General features: G+C 38.4%; 1 protein-coding gene across 1 annotated transcript; it reads left to right on the top strand.

Moving 5' to 3' along the window:
- Positions 1-275: 275 nt before the first annotated feature.
- Positions 276-17,485, top strand: LOC139724204 (NADPH-dependent diflavin oxidoreductase 1-like). The gene is made up of 14 exons (XM_071635349.1): positions 276-410; positions 1,402-1,479; positions 2,908-3,005; positions 4,429-4,527; positions 4,892-4,993; positions 6,634-6,846; positions 7,723-7,844; positions 8,440-8,618; positions 9,208-9,363; positions 10,239-10,350; positions 11,853-11,996; positions 12,615-12,733; positions 16,474-16,574; positions 17,341-17,485. The coding sequence occupies exons 1-14, from the start codon at positions 276-278 to the stop codon at positions 17,483-17,485; spliced, it is 1,803 nt and encodes a 600-aa protein (XP_071491450.1).
- Positions 17,486-18,818: the final 1,333 nt, after the last annotated feature.

Consider the following 18,818-nt stretch of genomic DNA (forward strand, 5'->3'; position numbering starts at 1 on the left):
TAAACTTTCTCATCCTACCTACTCGTTCTATTTAGACCTGTTCTCACGTGGTTCTTCTTTAATATTTACTCTAGTCCAGGCAGAGGAGAGTGAAGAAGGGAAGAATGAAGAAGTAACATCTTAGAGACAGATTAGCGATAAATCTGCCTCTTGTTCAGTGGCCTCTTGTTAACTGTTCAGCATGGTTGTATTAATGTGGTTGGCTCCTCACAACAGACAGATATTTTCCATTCACTCTTTTTTACACCATTGTTATCATTTCCACTCAAAAGAAAATGCCAGAGCGAAGAATTCTGATCCTGTATGGAAGCCAGACTGGGACAGCTCAAGATGTGGCAGAAAGGATCGGTCGTGAGGCCAAGCGCAGACACTTTGCTGCCCGCGTCATGCCTATGGATTCATATGTCATAGTAAGTAGAGACTTGTCTTTTCATTGATGCCACTTGAAAATTTCCACAGTGGCAAGGGTACAGTGGTCTGACTTATGAAATGAGACCTTATGATGCAATATAGTGTACTGTATGCGCCATATATTTCGTGAGTCTAAATTTTCGCGAATCGGGATTTCCCTACAATTTCGCGAGTGGTTAAATTCACGATCGTGGAGGCCTGTATTAAACGGAGAAGTGTACACGCGTACATCACATTCACATCGGGATCAGAGTCAATATTTTCGCGTGTCTTTAATTTCGCGAATAGCACCTGACTCGCAAAATTCGTGAAAATAAAAACCTCGCAAAATATTCGGCGTATACAGGATGGCAAACACACTCCCATTCTTGACCTTAATAGATCAGAGATAACAATTAAAAGTGTTCTTAACAGCTTAGTCCCGTCGATATTTATCAGTGTGGCAGTGCCTTCCATACCACAAATGAATTGGAATATACATGTATGAGGGAGCTCAATATCTAAATACCTTACCAGGTACTGTATTCGCCAAATATTTTGTGAGGATTTTTTTTTCCACAAATTTTGCGAGTCAGGTGCTATTCGCGAAATTAAAGACATGCGAAAATATTGACTCTGATCCCAATGTGAATGTGACGTACGCATGTACACTTCTCCATTCAGTACAGGACTTTACGATCGCAAATTAAACCGCTCGCGAAATTGGCGGGAAGTCCCGATTCGTGAAAATTTAGACTCGCTAAATATATGAAGAATACAGTATGTGTATGCTTGTTTGTTTGTTATTTTCTTCCCTGTTCTCATGTTTGTACACACACACACACACACAAATATATATCATCTTTCTTTATTTGAGCACTGAAAGGTGGACCTTTGTGCTATACAAATGAAATAACCACTGTTGTTATTATGTGACCATAATTATTATCCTCATCTCACTGTCCTCATCTGTCCTATTTTGTGTTTCTATTCGTCTCTTCCTGTGTGCAGACAAACTTGATCCAGGAGCACCTGGCAGTCTTCGTGTGTGCAACGACTGGCCAAGGTGATGAGCCAGATAATATGAAGGTAAAGTTACATATTATCTACATTATGATAATTTCTACATCAATGTTTGTCACAATTAATTTATGTATTGTTTGGAAGTCTTTAAAGTTTGTAGACAGTCATCATTTTCATGTAGTTTATTCAGCCATGTTCCATGAATATGTTGGAATAGCATTTTGTGTGACTGCCCCCAGTTAGCAGAAGAATCTGCTCGGAGATAAATACAATATGTGATTGTGACAAAAAGCTGGTGCAGATGTGCCCAGAAAAGTGACTTAGACCCTGTAACACCAAAAAAAAAAAAAAAAAAAAAAAAAAATGTGGTACCAAACTTCGGCCGCCCGTTTGTTAATGTAAATGCAAGCAGACCCAAATGTCTGGCCAAACCCACTCAGCTGTACTGTAGCGATCACGTAAAAATAAAAAAATATAAATATGTGTAAGTAGAACCCCACTATGATAAAAAAAGAACATGTAAAAGGAGACTGCACTCCCAGGGATGCCTTGACAAGGCAGTGTAAAAGAAAATGTGGGGCCGAGTACTGCAACGGAGGCAGGCCTTGGGCCGGCCCGCCACTGTTAACAGGGTCTTTGACACTCACTGGGTAGCATAGGGAAACGGGGTTGTCTGATTGAACCAATCTTCAGTCGCTACCCACCATTCAAGAAAAGAAAATAGTGATCCTCTGAAATCAAGAAAGTGCAGTTGTAGGGGACATTGAAAAATTGAGGAATTTATTTTGCAAAATGCACACATGTTACAAAAGAAGGCAAATATTTTGGCAGATCAATTGTGATTTGTAATCTAAATGTTCCCATTTTTTGCACATTGTCTCAGAGTAAGCATGGATGGTAACCATAGTAGACAACATGTATGTCTTACCATAGTAAAGCAATGTTACATCCGTGACCACTAGTGTTCACTTCAGTAATTACCATGTGCATTACAGAAAATTTTTCATGTTTTCAAATCTGCCAGTCACATAATTTGTGTTTATTCAAAGGTGATTAAGTCTGAAAAGACACTTCAGTCAAATAAGACTGAAATGAGAGAAAAGATTAATTTGTCAATGACAATGTATGATTATGCAGTCATTGTCCAGACACCTGAATATACTCATTAATATGTACATTGAGAGGCAGCGCTGATGATGGGATAAAAGAAAGACCTTTGTTATTAGTCTGTGTGTGTAGTAGGTCCATGGTACAAATGACCTTTTTCTGCTCATAATGTGCAAAGTGAAACTGTGAACTAGTGTATTGGCAAGTATCCTAAACAGTACTTATTTTTCTCACAGTAGTGCCCCTATCCATAGCATGTAAACTGTGATTACACATTTATGCAAAGAATGATATCAATAATTTTTCCTTCTTCAATGTGAAATATAGATTACTTATTACTCATATATTTATTCAAACGTAAATATGACGATTCTATTCTCAATGCAGAAATTTTGGCGCTTCATCTTAAGGAAGGATCTACCAGAGGACTCACTGTCTCAGATGCAGTACTCTGTGCTTGGCCTTGGTGATTCATCCTATCCCAAGTGAGACTTAAGCCCGTTGAGGACGGGCTGATTTTGCTACAACACGCACTTCCCATAGACACTTGCCTGAGTGTACTCGAGACTCGTTCTCAACGGTTTAAGCCCCGTTTTGACAAAGCCTTTCAAAGTAGACTTACCGTGACAATGTCTGGGTAATGTCTAGATAATCTTTTTTTTTTTTTTTTTTAACCCAGCCTGTTAAAACAGTCCCCGCAAAATGTTGCTTGGACGTTGTCACAGTAACTTCTGCCAAATTCTACCCTAGCTGGCTTTGGTAATTACTACTAAATTTCCCCGACAACCCTTTTATTGGAATGCAACCGCGGTATTAAACATTCCTTTGATACACTCAACGCGCATGCACAACATTGCAGACAGAGGGTGATTAACACGCTGCACGCCAATCATTGGCATGGATTGTAACCACTGTGATTGTATCACGTTTTGTGCGTGCACAATCTAGAATAATGGCGCTGGTCGATGGGGGGGGGGGGGGGAGAGTTAGTCGCATCAGTGGACATGCCCTCTTCCTGGATACCTACCTGGAGAAGGGTTTTCGGTGAGTGTCTGTTAACCCGTTGAGGACAAGTCCCAAGTATACTCGGGCAGGTGTTTATGGGAAATGCTTGTTGTAGCAAAATCAAACCATCATCAACAGGTTAAGAACAGTACCCTTCGTTCTCTCTTGCAGTTTTATTGCGTGAGGCAAAGAATTTTGTTCTCCGAATGTTGTTGCAGTAAGGTCTGTCAAAACCGGGATTTAAGTGGTATTCAAGGTGCTATACATTCAGTGGTAGAGGAATGACTACGTTGATGACCTTGTAAACTCTTCCAATTTGTAAACCAGTTGTTTCTTAGAATGATAATCTAGTAGGTTAGCACATTCCTAATGATTATGTCAGTAATAGACCAGTTATGCAGCCAATTTGTTCAGGTAAGATTTATGAATGATGTTTAGCACATTGAGGTGGAAAATTTGAAGCCCATTTGAATCATAAGCATGTCCTATGTCCCATATCTTTTCTTCTCTTTCCCTTTCCTTACTCTATCTTCCTTTTCCTTTCATATGAGCTCCCCAATGGAGACATTTATTATTATGATTTCCCTGTGGAGACACAGTTATTGTCATAATTATTGAATATTATCATAGTGATTAACATTGTTATGAGCTCCCCCAGGGAGACATTATGTTAGCATAATGTTGCATATATGTAATAATAATGTTTGAGCAGTTTATGATATCGTCTGATTTGATATCAATATTCTTTGGGGCATTTTTTTTTTAATAGGGCCCCATTTTTTTTTTCCATAAACAATATTACTATCACTTTTTCCTTCTTACATTGCATGGGATAAGGAAGACTGAAACAATCTGTGTCTTTGATTGGCTAGACCATCTCAACACTGTGCTCTCTCCTTCCAGATTTAATTATGTTGCTAAGAAGCTCTACAGGAGATTGCTGCAGCTTGGTGCTTCAAGCCTTGTGCCCCTAGGACTGGGTGATGATCAGCATGACCTAGGGTGAGAGGTCTTTGATTCTGATATTTATCATGACAGCAGAGAATATAATGAAAATATCAGGCTGCAGAATTTTTTTTTTTTTTTTCTTTTTTTTAGTGGAGGGGGAATTGTCAAGGGTCAATGGTACGTGTACCTCCCCTGAGCTTCAATAGGAAGAATCTCAGGGCTGAACTCTCAGAAATTCATTGTGTTTTTTTTTTGGGTTTTTTTTCGTCACTCTCTCCCTTTTTTTTTCTTTTTTTTTTTTTGTTAGAGCCAAAAGTGTATGTGTGTGGTGGGTAAAAAGCAACCTGCAGTCTCCACACCCCTAGCTCATGTGGTTTACAATACTTCACTTTAACAGCAATGTTTTCACATGATGCAGGCCAGATGCTGTCATTGATCCGTGGCTGCAGACACTCTGGACAGAGGTCCTTCTCCACCATCCGCTTCCCCCTGGTCAGGAACTCATACCTGCCAGTGTCTGGTAAGTTTCATTTGGTTTGGTTTATTTCTGCATTATCTTTCGCTAAGTATGATGACAAATCAATACAAATTGATACAAAGTATGCCAAAAAAAAAAAAAAAAATAGTGAAACATACAAATTGATACAAAGTATGCAACAACAAAAATAGTGAAACATACAAATCAATACAGGAATTGTCAATTTCATAAGAACGTCCTCCCAATACATATAAATCAAAGCAACATTATAATGCATACTGTAGTAGTATATGAACAAGGGAGGAATCAATACAGGGGACTGCCGTCATACGCAGAGCTTGATGTGAAGTCACCTTCTCTTGCGAGAAAGTGAAGGTCACTCCTGCATAAACACGAATCCATTGTGGCATGTTATCTTTGATGTGTTTCAGAAAGCTATTTGAATGACAGTTAGCACCATCAGGTGCATTTGTTTTTTGTTTGTTTGTTTTTTAACAGTGCCTGACTATAACATAGAACATAAATATTCAGCAATAATACCCACTGATGAAACCTTCCCTGCAGTGTAAAAATTACACTTTTAACAGCAATAGAAAAACACACTGGAACATGCTTTAGCAGCGTACTTCATTTGAAAGATCAAATATGCCAGATTAAAAGATAAGAAAACTAACATGTGCAGATGTGTGCATCATAAAAAAAAATACACATTTTTAAGAGGACCTAATTCTAATTTTCTTTTGATTGCACATAATGAAGAGAACTGTTCTGAATATTCAGATGTTTCATTCAAATTTTATGTTGAAATATGACTTGTGATTTAATGAAATGCCATGTTTTCTTCACCACCAAATTTCATTTGGGATTTAGAGCAGTGCTGTGCATGACTTCAAAAGAGTAGAGAGATGTGAGATGTCCTATTGTAATGCTTTAGAACCAAAACAGGCATTTGTATGAATTATGAAGAGTTGTTACTCCATCTGTAGCACCTCCCTGGTTCTCCACTTGGACATAAAGGAGAGTACTATAAAAGGTGTTTGTAATGCTGCGTTTACATCATGTTCCTGGCATCCACAGCAGCCGCGTTTCAGGCCACTGTGGACAAAACGGGATGGACGTAAAAGTGTTCTTAATGCTGCATTTACACCATGTTCCCGGCAACTACGGCAGCCGTGTTTCAGGCTACTGTGGACAAAACGGGATGGACATGCAACAAAAGCAGTGAGATGAGATAGGCAAACGTGACAGGCTGTGATTGCTGTGGATGCTGTATCAGATTTTTAAACTGTCAAAAAAATTGCCATGGCAGTCCTGGTGCTAATGAGAAATCTTGCATGCCATATTAAAATGGGTTGAACGCAATGAAACACGACAGCACGTAATAGGCCGTAACAAAACTTCGAGGCGGTCTTTAGTGGGACACGATGGAAAATATTTTTAGTCTAGCCTGACCAGACGCCATGAGAACAGCATCTGATACCTATATGTTCACCGGTGCGAGGACTGGAACGAACAAGACTAGAATGCAAAGCCTTGAAAGGGGGAAAACAGGAGAATGTCTCATCTACCCATGGCGCACTACGTTTCGGGCAAACCTGGCCGCCATGGCCGCCGGGAACATGGTGTAAAGGCAGCTTTACTGAAGAAGTTACCTCTTATGCATGCAACCCATTTGTTATTAGTCCCCCAGGTAGATACACAGTGCACTTCTTGAAGGGAGAGGAGAATGGAGTGGACAGTAGCCCTCATCACGCGGTCAAGCAGCAGAGCGGGAGGGCCCCTTCAAACCTGTGTCCTTTCCATGCCAGGATGGTGGAAAACAAGAGAGTGACCGCCACTGACCATTTCCAGGATGTTCGACTCGTGAAGCTGGACATCACAGACTCAAACATTAGGTATGAGTGGCATTTCAAATTCACACATGGACTGAAAAATATTACATTTATATGATTAATGTCATATACATCAATTTCAAATGCATCAATGTTACGTATTTAGATTAATTTGGGATATATATGTTATTGGTACAATGCATATTGTTGTTTTTTCCAAGTGATCAATTTTTTACAAGCTTCACTTCTCAGTAGATCACTCTTTTCCGTTGCTTTATTTAATCTTTGTTTCTATTGCAAAGCGTGCATTACTTTCCTGTTATATGATTATTACTATCTGCACATTTATTTCATGACCTGCATTTTTTTTTAATTCCTCAACAATAAGAATTGACAAATGTATACTTTGTACTATGTATTGCTTTTTGTTTGATGGAAATAAATTGTTAGAATTGAAAATCACACATGACACAGCATGAATTCTGTTCATGGTGATAAAAGTATAAGAGGAATACATTATGACATTTTATATGAACTATGCATACTGGATACCTAGAAGTGAAAATAGGAAACATACTGCAGATGTGAATCAGTTCTTGTTTTACGGAATATCCGTGTGGCAGAGATATATTCTGATTGTCAAATATATCTGCAAAACCTGTGAGTAGACCTAATTGTAATTCATTCACCAATTAGCACAGACAAAACCAACTTAATGATTGGGGATCACATACATCTCCTAGTACCTATTGTGTCTTTCATGATGGAGTACATGTAGGTCTTTAAAAGTGATCCTGAGTAGGTATGCGTAGCTATCATCAGGGCAGATTATCATGGAATATTAGTTAAAGGGCAACTAAACAATGTGGCATGTTATGGTTATCTGCTGTGGCACGTAAAAGGTGAATCCCTTGTTCTGTATTTTGCATCTCCACCTAGATACAGTCCTGGCGACGTGGTGATGATCCAGCCACGGAATTCCGCCTCCTCAGTGGATGTCTTTATACGACATATGAACCTTGACCCTGATCAGGTGTTCAACATATCCCAGAATGACCCAGGTTAGATACATTCCGGTTATAAGGCTACAGGTACTGGAGCTTGGTGGTGCTAGATCCATACTGAAAAACTCCTATTAATATCGTTATGGTCGCTGTCCAAGTTGAAAAATACATGAAAAATAGAAAAACAGTTGAAAAAAAGATGCTGATGTATAAGGTTTCATTTGAAATACAGCTTATTTGCTCCTACTGACAGAACTGGGAGGCTTAAATACTAAGCTTTGCAAGTAATACATCTGTCTAGCATGGAGTTGTTCTACCAGATTAACATATGGTGTGACTACTAGGAAAAACTGAAAAATTTACCAGTAAAGTTTAGTGAGAGGCATGATGTCTTTCTACTTGTTGTAGATGTTGTCTATGCAGTATGTATCTTAATACACATGATTACAAGTGCAGAGAGCAAAGGAATATTCTAAAGACATTATTGGAGACTTTAACTTTTCTCCCATCTGACTGATATCATCAAATATTCCTCTGCCAGTGCAGTGGTTACTGCCACACCCATGCACTGTCTGCCATCTTGTTACCCTTATCCTTAAGACATTATTGAGACTTTTTCTTTTGTCTTGTCTGAATATCATGCTTCCATCAGACATTCCTCTGCCAGTGCAATGGTTACTGCCACGCCCATGCACCGTCCGCCATCTTGTTACCCACTATCTGGACATCAACAGCATCCCAAGGCGGTCTTTCTTCCAGATGCTTGTCCACTTCGCTGAGAATGAGCTGGAGAAGGAGAAATTTGAGGAATTTTGCTCTGCTGAGGGACAGGTAAGTCTTCCACAAAATCTTTAGGTGAAGTGCCCAGGTTGGAATTTTCATACTTTCACATTACGCCCCAAAACTGTGGTTGTAATGTCAGTGAAATTTTTGTTACGCCATATTTTAAGACCTCATAGTTTGTGCCGTGCATTCTGCTTTCCTTTGATTTTCCTTAAGCTAGATTTTCAACTCTATTATCCTTTCATTATCAGGGAAGTTGCACAGAATTCCACGTCACCCTAGCACAACAAACTAGACAAGGAAGAGCTCAGAGACATCCCTTGTCCCCCAAAATGTTGCATAACCATATGCGCTATATATCTCGCGAGGTTTGTATTTTCGCAAGTTGCGCGAGTTGGTTGCTATTTGTGAATTTAACTACACACAACATTTTCAACTCTAACCTTGACATGAATGCAACGTTGCACACACGCATACCACGTATCTCCCTGTATTCCTGTACTCCACGATCACGAATTTAACCACTCATGAAATCGTCAGAAGTCTCGCTTCAGGAAAATTTAGACACACTAAATATATGGCATGTATAATATTTAAGGCATATCTTCTAGAGGAATATATTTGTAATTTTCTGCAGCAAGAGCTATTTTCCTATATCAACCGACCACGACGGACCATTCTGGAGACTCTACAAGACTTCCCCCACGTCAGTACTACCATCCCCTTCAACTACCTCTTTGATCTTATCCCAGCCATCCAGCCGAGAGCTTTCTCCATCGCCTCCTCCCCAGCGGTAAGCAGCATCGATCCTTCAGACTAGCAATCGATTGTACATTTGTTTGTGCTGTAGAATTCCATTTCTTTTTTCAGAAGCTTTTGTGGGCATGAAACTTTTGTGAATTTTTGTACAGAGCCAAGATTCGGGAAAGTTAAATGCATGCAGAAAGGTTGTTTATCCAGTGCAGTGCATATTAGTACGTGTGGTACATACAAATGTACTCATCATTTTTTCATGGTCGGCAATTTGCAAAAGTTTCAATTCACGAAAGTTTCATGCTTAAGATGATTCTGTTTTTACAGTTGTCTTGTTTCTAGTTGCATAACATTTCTGTAAAAAATTCTACATCTTACTACATTTTAGTGTTTTCATTTTTGAACTACTTGATGGGTTTCTAAGTATCTTGCAAAAAGTTAAAAGCTGAATCCTCACCTAAATCAAAACTATACCATCCCTTTAAACTTGTAAACTAGATTTTGAGATTCAAACGATAGGTTCTTAAGACAACATTGTCTTTATTTTTGGATACACATTGAATTTCCTTCTTTTTTGATAACCAGTTACATTACTTTGCAGTTTTCTCAGCCTTGATGTCTGCAAATGTATCAGGAAGATTAGGAAATATTTGTCCCTAAGCAATTTTTGGCTTTAGCTTCTTTATGAAATGGAAGTTCCTACAGTAGCACCGGAATTTCAATGTGTCATTACATTGATTCATGAGCCAGAATTACAAATCGTGTATGGGGCTGTCACTAGTACACCATAAAACTATCATAGATATATTACGAAATAAATCTAGGGTACATTTTGGCTAGGATAATTTAAATTCTGTGATGATGCCAGGTCATGGTGAATATATTATTCTGGTTTTCTTTTCTTTTTCTTTTTAGGCTCACCCCAGTGAGATTCACATACTGATGGCTGTTGTTCGCTATAAATCAAAGCTAGTCAAACCCAGAGAGGGTCTCTGTTCAAACTGGATTGCTTCCACACAACCTTCAGGTGAGAAGGTGCCTGTTAACTCTGTCCGATGCAATGGGTCAGTGATTACATTGCTAACTAGGGTGATGGAGTTCTTACTTAGCATGTTTTACAGTGTAGAATTATTTTGGAATTACACATGCACTTGAAGCCCAAATACCAATCAGTTCATTTTAAGTTTTGTTATTTTCAACGGAACATCATAGAAAAGAAAAATCAAGTGCAAGATTGCTGACATCATAATGTACCTAAAGTGAAGCGAGATTGTGACACAGATTATTACATTGCCATGACAAGATTATTATGAAAGAAAGAAAGATATTATTCAGAGGGGTGAAGGTTCAGGTGCAAGTTTTTTTGTTTTGTTGTTGTTGTTTTTTCACTTTGTCTTCTTCTACAAATTAAATTTGTTAAGATCGCAACTGCTGATCTGTAAATTAACAAACATGTCGGAAAAAGGAACCAGTGGGACTCGAACCTGTCATCTTCTGCTTTCCAGGCAGGGACACTACCACGAGGCTGTCCCTGGTTGCCGGCAGTGACACGATGAACATGGAACAAATACCCAAGCTCCGAAGGTTCAGGTGCAAGTTTTTTTTTTTTCCCTGAACCTTCACACCTCTGAATAATATCTTTCTTTCTTTCATTTAGTATGCCTTGTCCGCCTTGGACTACTTAACATAACAATGTCGGAATTTCGGAGCTTGGGTATTTGTTCCACGTTCATCGTGTCACTGCCGGCAACCAGGGACAGCCTGGTAGTAGTGACGCTGCGCGGAAAGCAGTAGATGATAGGTTCGAGTCCCACTGGTTCCTTTTTCCGACATGTTTGTTAATTTACAAATCAGCAGTTGCGATCTTAACAAATTTAATTTGTAGAGGGAGACAAAGTGAAAAAAACAAAACAACAACTTGCACCTGAAGATTATTATGTACTGCAAAGAAGAAAAACTCTGTGTCATGAATATCTGAGCAGGTGTTAGAAAATCTCTGTACATGTGATTTTTACAAATCTTTCTATTATCCGAATCACATTGTGAATTGTCAAAGAATGGACTTTGATAATTTCTCCAATGTTATGAATGAGCATTCTCTTTGTCTTAAGGTATTATGCCAGATATTTGACTGCAATGAAACGAAAATCATGGATATAGTAACCTTAAAGATCTTGAGTCATTCTGTATTATGATGAATTATTCATACATACCATACCTCAATTAACACACCTTGGAAGTGGGCATAAAGTTATACCACACTGATTTTCCCCTTGATGTCATCATAATATGAAATTAAGCACTTATATGATGAATTATTCTGTGGTAGGATTGGGAGCAGGGGTTTCCCCCTATCGTCTCCACTTCTTCCTCCCCCTCCTCTCTTGAATTTGTCAGAACTATTACAAAACCACTTAGCAGGGTTTAGATAGTGTGCATATACAAGGGGTAAGAAACCATGATTAATTACAGTCAAGGTTGTAATGAAATATACTTATGTGTTCTCCTATACTGAACTGGATATTACAGATGACATCACAATACCGATCTGGACCAAGAAGGGCACCATCACGTTTCCTGACAGGGGTGCACCAGTCATCATGGTGGGCCCAGGGACGGGAGTAGCCCCCTTCAGGAGCTTCATCCATGAGAGGGCAGCAAACAATCAAGGAGGTGAGTTCCTGTCTTTCCTATGTATCAAAGAAACCGGCACGTTGCCAATGGCAGAATCCTTTCAGTATGTACACGCTTATGAGATATTCTAGCATAATAGGTGCAAATTTGTAGATTTTCTTAAAATCCTTTCATTGATATTTGCCACAAAAAGCTACGCTTTTCATAAATTCTGCATGTTTTTTTTTTTTTTTTGGGGGGGGGGGGGTTGCTGTTGACCCTGAACTGTCTCAGTTTATTTGTTCAATCTCAGGTTTACACAAAGAAGAGGTGTATTTGTGTGTAGATAGATTTTTTAGTATGTTTATTTTTAGAATGTGATTTTCAATGGAAAGCTGTCACTGATTTCAATTGTTTGTATGCCGATTTTGTGATTGTTGTGGTTTATGTGTGTATGTCCTTCCAGAGCTCATGAACTCTTCATTTCTAATATCATGTTGCCAGTATTTATCTCCACATAACAATTCTGCAATGGGATAGATTTCTTAAATGTCCATTGCTGGTTTCTTTCTCCACATAGCAATTCTGTGGAGGGTAGCTTCAAATCTATAGAATGTCCATCATTCTTTGGTTTCAAAACAAAACATTTTTCCATCTCCCTTGCTTTGTGTTGCCAAGGAAACCTGCTGTTCTTTGGGTGTAGGAACGAGGGCAAGGATTTCTTCTGCAGGGACGAGTGGAATGAACTCAGTGGTCGTGGTCTCCTTCAGGTCTCAGCTGCCTTCTCACGTGATCAGGTAAAGGGTAACATTGGAGGATGCTTTACCACTGAGACTACACCATGATATCCCTCATGTAAGATTGTAATATTTGGGCTTGTAATCTAGAAGATGTTGGAAGTAGATACGATTGTACTCATGCCTTTCTCAGTAGTTTGTCCAAATATTTCTATTTCTGTTTTGGTCAAGATCTGTTAATGCTTGACTCAGATGCAGAGATATGCAGGAATTTTCTAAATGATCAAAAAAAAAATGCAAATGATCACTTTGGATATTCTTTGTATAACCTTTCATACAAGTTGCTTCATCCTCTTCTGTTGGTTTTGTTTTTGTTTGTTTGTTTGTTTTTTGTGGGGGTTTTTATGCCTCCGCCACGAAGTGGTGCCGGAGGCATTATGTTTTCGGGTTGTCCGTCCGTCCGTCCTTCCGTCCGTCCGTCCGTCCTTCCGTCCGTCCGTAATGAATTTTGTGGACAGGGTAACTACCAAAACCTTTTGAGGTATCCTAATGAAACTTGACATGTATGTGAATTAGGGGGTGAAGTTGTGCCTATCAACTTTTGGGTGCACATGCTCAAGGTCAAAGGTCAAAAGGTCAAGGTCAAATGCTTAAAATTTTACTATTTCCCCCATATCTATGCAATGCCTGAAGATATTTTCTTGAAACTTAGTGTATACATGTACTACCCAATTAAGATTCTCTGGTGAAAGTTTGGGGTCATGAGGTCAAAAGGTCAAAGGTCAAAAGGTCAAGTAAAATGTTAAAATTTCACTTTTTTCTCTGTATCTTGGAAATTGTTCAAGGTATCTTCATGGAACATAGTGTATATGCATCTACTGACTGGCAGTGGTTATCTAGGAAATTTAGGGTTCATGGGGTCAAAGGTCAAAGGTCAAGGGCAATACTTCAAAATCTTACTATTTTCCTTATATTTATGCAATGCCAGCAGGATATTTTTTTTAAAGACTTGATGTATGCATGTCTAACCCAATAGAGATTCTCTGGGATTTTTTTTTTGCCAAGAAGGTCAAAGGTCAAAAGGTCAAAGATCAAGTGAAAGTGCTGAACTTACTTTTTTCTCCATATCTCAGAAGTGGCTCAAGTTATCTTGAAACTTAGTACATGCTGAATTTATGTATGTTCTGCCTGACAGTGCTTCTCTTATAAATCAAAGGCCAGATGAAAATGATAACAATTTACTGTTCAATACAGAAATTGCGCTTTTTCTCCATACCTTGAAAATTACTCAGTGCATAAACTTATGAAATGGTCAAAGTCAAGTTAAAGTTCTTAATTCCCCAAATACATGCTCTCCTATTCATCCAATTAAACATAAGTCAAGGAAGGTAAACATTCAATACATTTGTGACAAACATGTCATTGTAATATTTTGCCAATTTTGTGAAAATGTAATCACACATTGTCCACATGTACTATAGACCTATTAGGAGAATCATGCATTATGGCGGAGGCATACCAGTCGCCATAGCGACATTTCTAGTTTTGTTTTGTTTTGTTTTTTGGTGTGTTTGTGTTTGTGTTTGTGTTTTTAGTTTATTTATAACTGAAACATGCCAAAAATGGACTCAGACGCAGACAGATGCATGCACTTGTAGCAGGGCTGCCAACACTGGAAACTAGTTGAGAGTGAGACTCCCATAGGCCAATGCTATAATTTAGGAGTCAAAATGAGTGAGATCAATGGAAATGCATGCAAATGAAATAAAGTTTTAGAGTGACAAAGGACAAAATGAGTGAGTCTCATGCTCAATGCATGAGAGTTGGCAGCCCTGTTGTAGAATAAAGTTTGTTTGAATGCCTGTATTCAAGCTACATCATGTGTGTCCTACATTACATTGTTAAAGGGTGTGTACAGTTCTGGTCGAGGTGAGGATTTAATAGCGTTTAACGTTTTGTGAGATATTCAGAAACTGCTCTATGGGATGTCAAAGAGCGTGCAATTCTAAGGGGTATCAAAAGTTTATTTGATGATAATCGGTTTTGGAATGTCTGAGATATTAAAAAACAAGATGAAACAAAGAGATCCTAATAAAAGGCGTGGCCTGTCACCTTTATTATTATCACTTTTTTTTGGATATCTCAGCCATTTCAAAACCGATTTTCATCAAATAAACGTTGAATCCTTCTTAAAATAACATGCTCTTTCATATTTCATAAGAGGTTTCTCATTATCTCAATTAGGAGTGTTGAAAACATGAATCCCCACCTCAACCAGTACTGTACAGTCCCTTTAACCCGTTGAGGACGAGTCCCGAGTATACTCGGACAGGGGCCTATGGAAAATGCGTGTTGTAGCAAAATCAGTCCGTCCTCAACGGGTTAAGTAGCACAGGTAATCAATGTCCCAATGTCCAAACTGTGTGATGTATGTTGCATACTGACCAACAACTACTGGGGCAGTTTCAGTGTTTCAGATGCATTTGCCATACTAAATCTAACATCTAACTGGTTTGAATCATACTTGAAGCAGAGAAGGCAGACAGTTGTAATAGAGAAGTTAGAATCCTCTGCTCATGTATTAGATATCGGTGTTCCCCAGGGCTCTGTGGTTGGCCCAATGTTGTTTACCATGTATTCTTCTCCTTTACAAGATATTATCGTGTCCAACCGAGTGTCAGGGATGTGTTATGCTGATGACACTCAGATATACATTTCATTTCAACCTTGTAACATGCAGGATGCAATCTCTCGAGTAGAATGTTGTATCAGAGAGATTAAACTATGGTCAATCCAAAATGGTCTTAAACTGAATGATGAAAAAACTGAGATCTTACACCTTACATCTCGATTTCGCAGAAGAATGGAACTTCCTGCTATAAAGATTGACAGTACTTCCATTGTACCTGGTAAAACAGCCAAAAACCTTGGTGTGATATTCGATCAGAATATGGTCATGGACAAATTTGTTTCAGAGAAACGTATATCAGCATCCTTCGCTTTATATAAGCTTGGAAAAGTTCGTCAGTTTTTGGATGTTAAGACCACTAAGAAGCTTGTTCAGGCTTTTGTTATATGTCATTTAGACTATTGTAACAGTTTGTTGTATAATATCTCTGACTCACAGTTACATAAACTCCAGGCAATTCATAATGCAGCTGCAAGATTGATCACCCGCACAAAGAAGAATTCTCACATAACCCCCATTTTGAAACAGCTCCATTGGCTTCCTGTTCAGTCACGTATAGTTTTCAAGATACTGTTACTGACTTATCAGTGCCGCCATTCAATGGCACCAGAATATATCAGTAAGTTCTTGGTCAGGTACGCTCCCTCTCGTAATTTAAGATCAACTCAGAAAATTTTCTCCAATGTCCTATTATCACAACAAAGTTTTATGGTGAGCGATCTTTTGCCCATGCTGCTCCCACACTGTGGAACGCTGTTCCGTGTTATATAAAAGAAGCTCCCACAGTGTTAAAGTTTAAAACTGCTCTCAAGACATTTCTGTTCAAAAAGTATTATGAATGAGTTTGGTTCTGCATTTATGGTACACATATTGTACACTGCATTTCTTCTTTCTACTTCATCCCTCTCCTTAAAGCGCATAGAGACACCACGGTAGTGATATGCGCTATATAAGCACTGTGTTATATATATATATAAAACATGCTTGTTTCTCAGTCACCTTTAGACTAACAACTAATTTGCAATGTTTTATTGACTGAGTAATTTATTTCTATTTGACTGTGATGTTTCTTTAGGGCATTAAGTTTTATGTAATCTTATGTTTCATACAGGAGGACAAGGTTTATGTGCAACACAAAATAAGAGAGAACAGTGCCCTCGTTTGGTCCCTCATGAACAGGAGAGATGATCCTGCACGGATATATGTAGCTGGGTAAGAGTCTTGTGTCACATCGTTCAAGTGTTTGTGCGCTATACACTCTTACCTATCTGTGTGTGTCAGTATAGTGGTGTTTGTTTTTTTTTGTAGTTGTGTATGATGTATTTCTTTTTCCATTCTACTAGACTGCTTTGTGATGTGCCTTACCACTTGGCTCCAGATTTTCCAACTGCTCAGTGTATTATTTTGTATGACATGTGTGTAGTGATATGTATAGCAGTATTATCGTTACTGTAACTATGTGGTAATCACATAGAGCACCCCTGTGTACTCAAATGGGGAAAGCAGTGCAATGTTTGAACAACATATAAGACATTACCTGAATACTCACAATGTATGCCTACTGTGCACACACTTTTCATCTCGTGTGATTTGTATATATGGAATATTTTGTCATGTGATTTATAATATTCACAACTTGCTGCCCTCTATCCTGTATGTTGTCATCATATTAGAAGTAGTAGTGTTATCATGATCATAATGACAGTTACAGTGCACTCCTGTTATGATGAACACAGTTATAACGAAATTCCGGTTACAACGAAGTAAAAATTCAGGCTGCAACATTATCCTCTCTGTGTATTTTTATTGTTTATTTGCTTGGTTATAACAAAATTTCGATATAACAAAAGAAAGCTGCCGGTTCCGAGGACTTCATTATAATGGGAGTCCACTGTATTAACATTATTTTCATTGTTACTCCTACCGCTGTCATTCTCTGAACAAATTGTTTTCTCTTAATTTGTGTTGATGGCTGCAGAAATGCCAAACGGATGCCTGCCAGTGTGAGGGAAGCCTTCTGCACCATCGCTGAGATTGAGGGAAAGATGGAGAAGGAAGCGGCGGAGAAGTTTGTCAGTGATCTGGAGAGGCGGAGATTGTTTCAGATGGAGACGTGGTCATAGCAACGGCATCTCATCAAATGGCTTCATAGTCATGATATGGGATTCTTGTGTTCTCATCTGAGATGAAGTTTTTCTTGTGTCACTGAAATTTTATACATGCGGGCATGATGATTTCATAATTGAATAAGAGTGCTTTTATGCATCACTTTTTTGTATCCAGCATTTTGAAATATGATTAATGTAAACACAGTTGCATCACAACTCACTTTGATATAAACGAAGTTTTAAAAAAGGCCAATTCACAAGGGGCACAAAGGGGTGTGTTTATGTGCATAATCTCAAATCACATTTACGATCACGATTCTATCGAGTCACATTTACTGGGAAGGCATAAACACAAAATCATGTATGCTGAACAGCTCGCTACAATGTAATAAGGATTCATATTTTTTCAACAATGCACAGTGCATGTCCGTGAAATTGGCTCTTTCTCAAGCTCGCAAAAAAAAAAGATATGAGTATAAACAGTACCCCCATGAATGTAGTTTTGGATCAGCATTTCGAAATGCTGATACTGTGTTTGCAAATCGAGCATACACGTACCCTGAGACTGATAGATTATTTTCTGAATGTCAGCCCGCTTCAATAATTGCTGAGAGAGAGAGAGAGAGATTCTTCTATGATTGCATAAGCAAAAGAAGCAGCTATCAGTACATATCATAATGCAATGGTACAAAGTTGAGAAGCCATTAAAGTTTGCAGTCATGGGCATTTTGGATTACTGACGTTTGACGTGAACTTATTTATATTCATCACCATGATCACCTCAGCCAAACAGAACGGATGCACTATCATAAGTTTAGTTCACATTCTGTACTACCTCACAAGAAAATGTTGGTAAAATTTTATCAGAATATGTGAGATGATATGTGAGACAAGGACCATTGTTATATAGACGGCAAAAAAAAAAAAAAAAGGAAAACACTGGTAACCTGTCTTGTCATGGCAGGAATCACAGTGTAAGCCGTTCTGTTGGCTATGTACTATTGCAAAAATCAAATTTCACAATGAAATTTATACATCTACTAATTTATCATGTTTCAGTCAAATGTGAATATGCTTTGCCCCAATACAGAGTGAAATTACACAGGAGGCAAATCAGAGGAAATTGTGTAATTGCAATTTTATAAATTATCATTATTCTTTTGTTTATGTCTTTGTTTTCATTGAGATTTAATCCAAAGACGTAATCAGCATTGGTTAGAAATGAAGGTGCCATACCTCGTCCAGAATATGGTCTTCTGTATTAAAGATAGTGAGAGGATCTAAACAAGATGTTTTACCAGTGTCCAAATATTGGATGACTCTCGCCCAAATTATTGGTGAATGTTTA

This window comes from Diadema antillarum, unplaced genomic scaffold (genome assembly GCF_040938485.1).
Source record: "Diadema antillarum isolate AM-2024a unplaced genomic scaffold, OU_Dant_1.0 scf00000208, whole genome shotgun sequence".
Lineage (NCBI taxonomy): Eukaryota > Metazoa > Echinodermata > Echinoidea > Diadematoida > Diadematidae > Diadema > Diadema antillarum.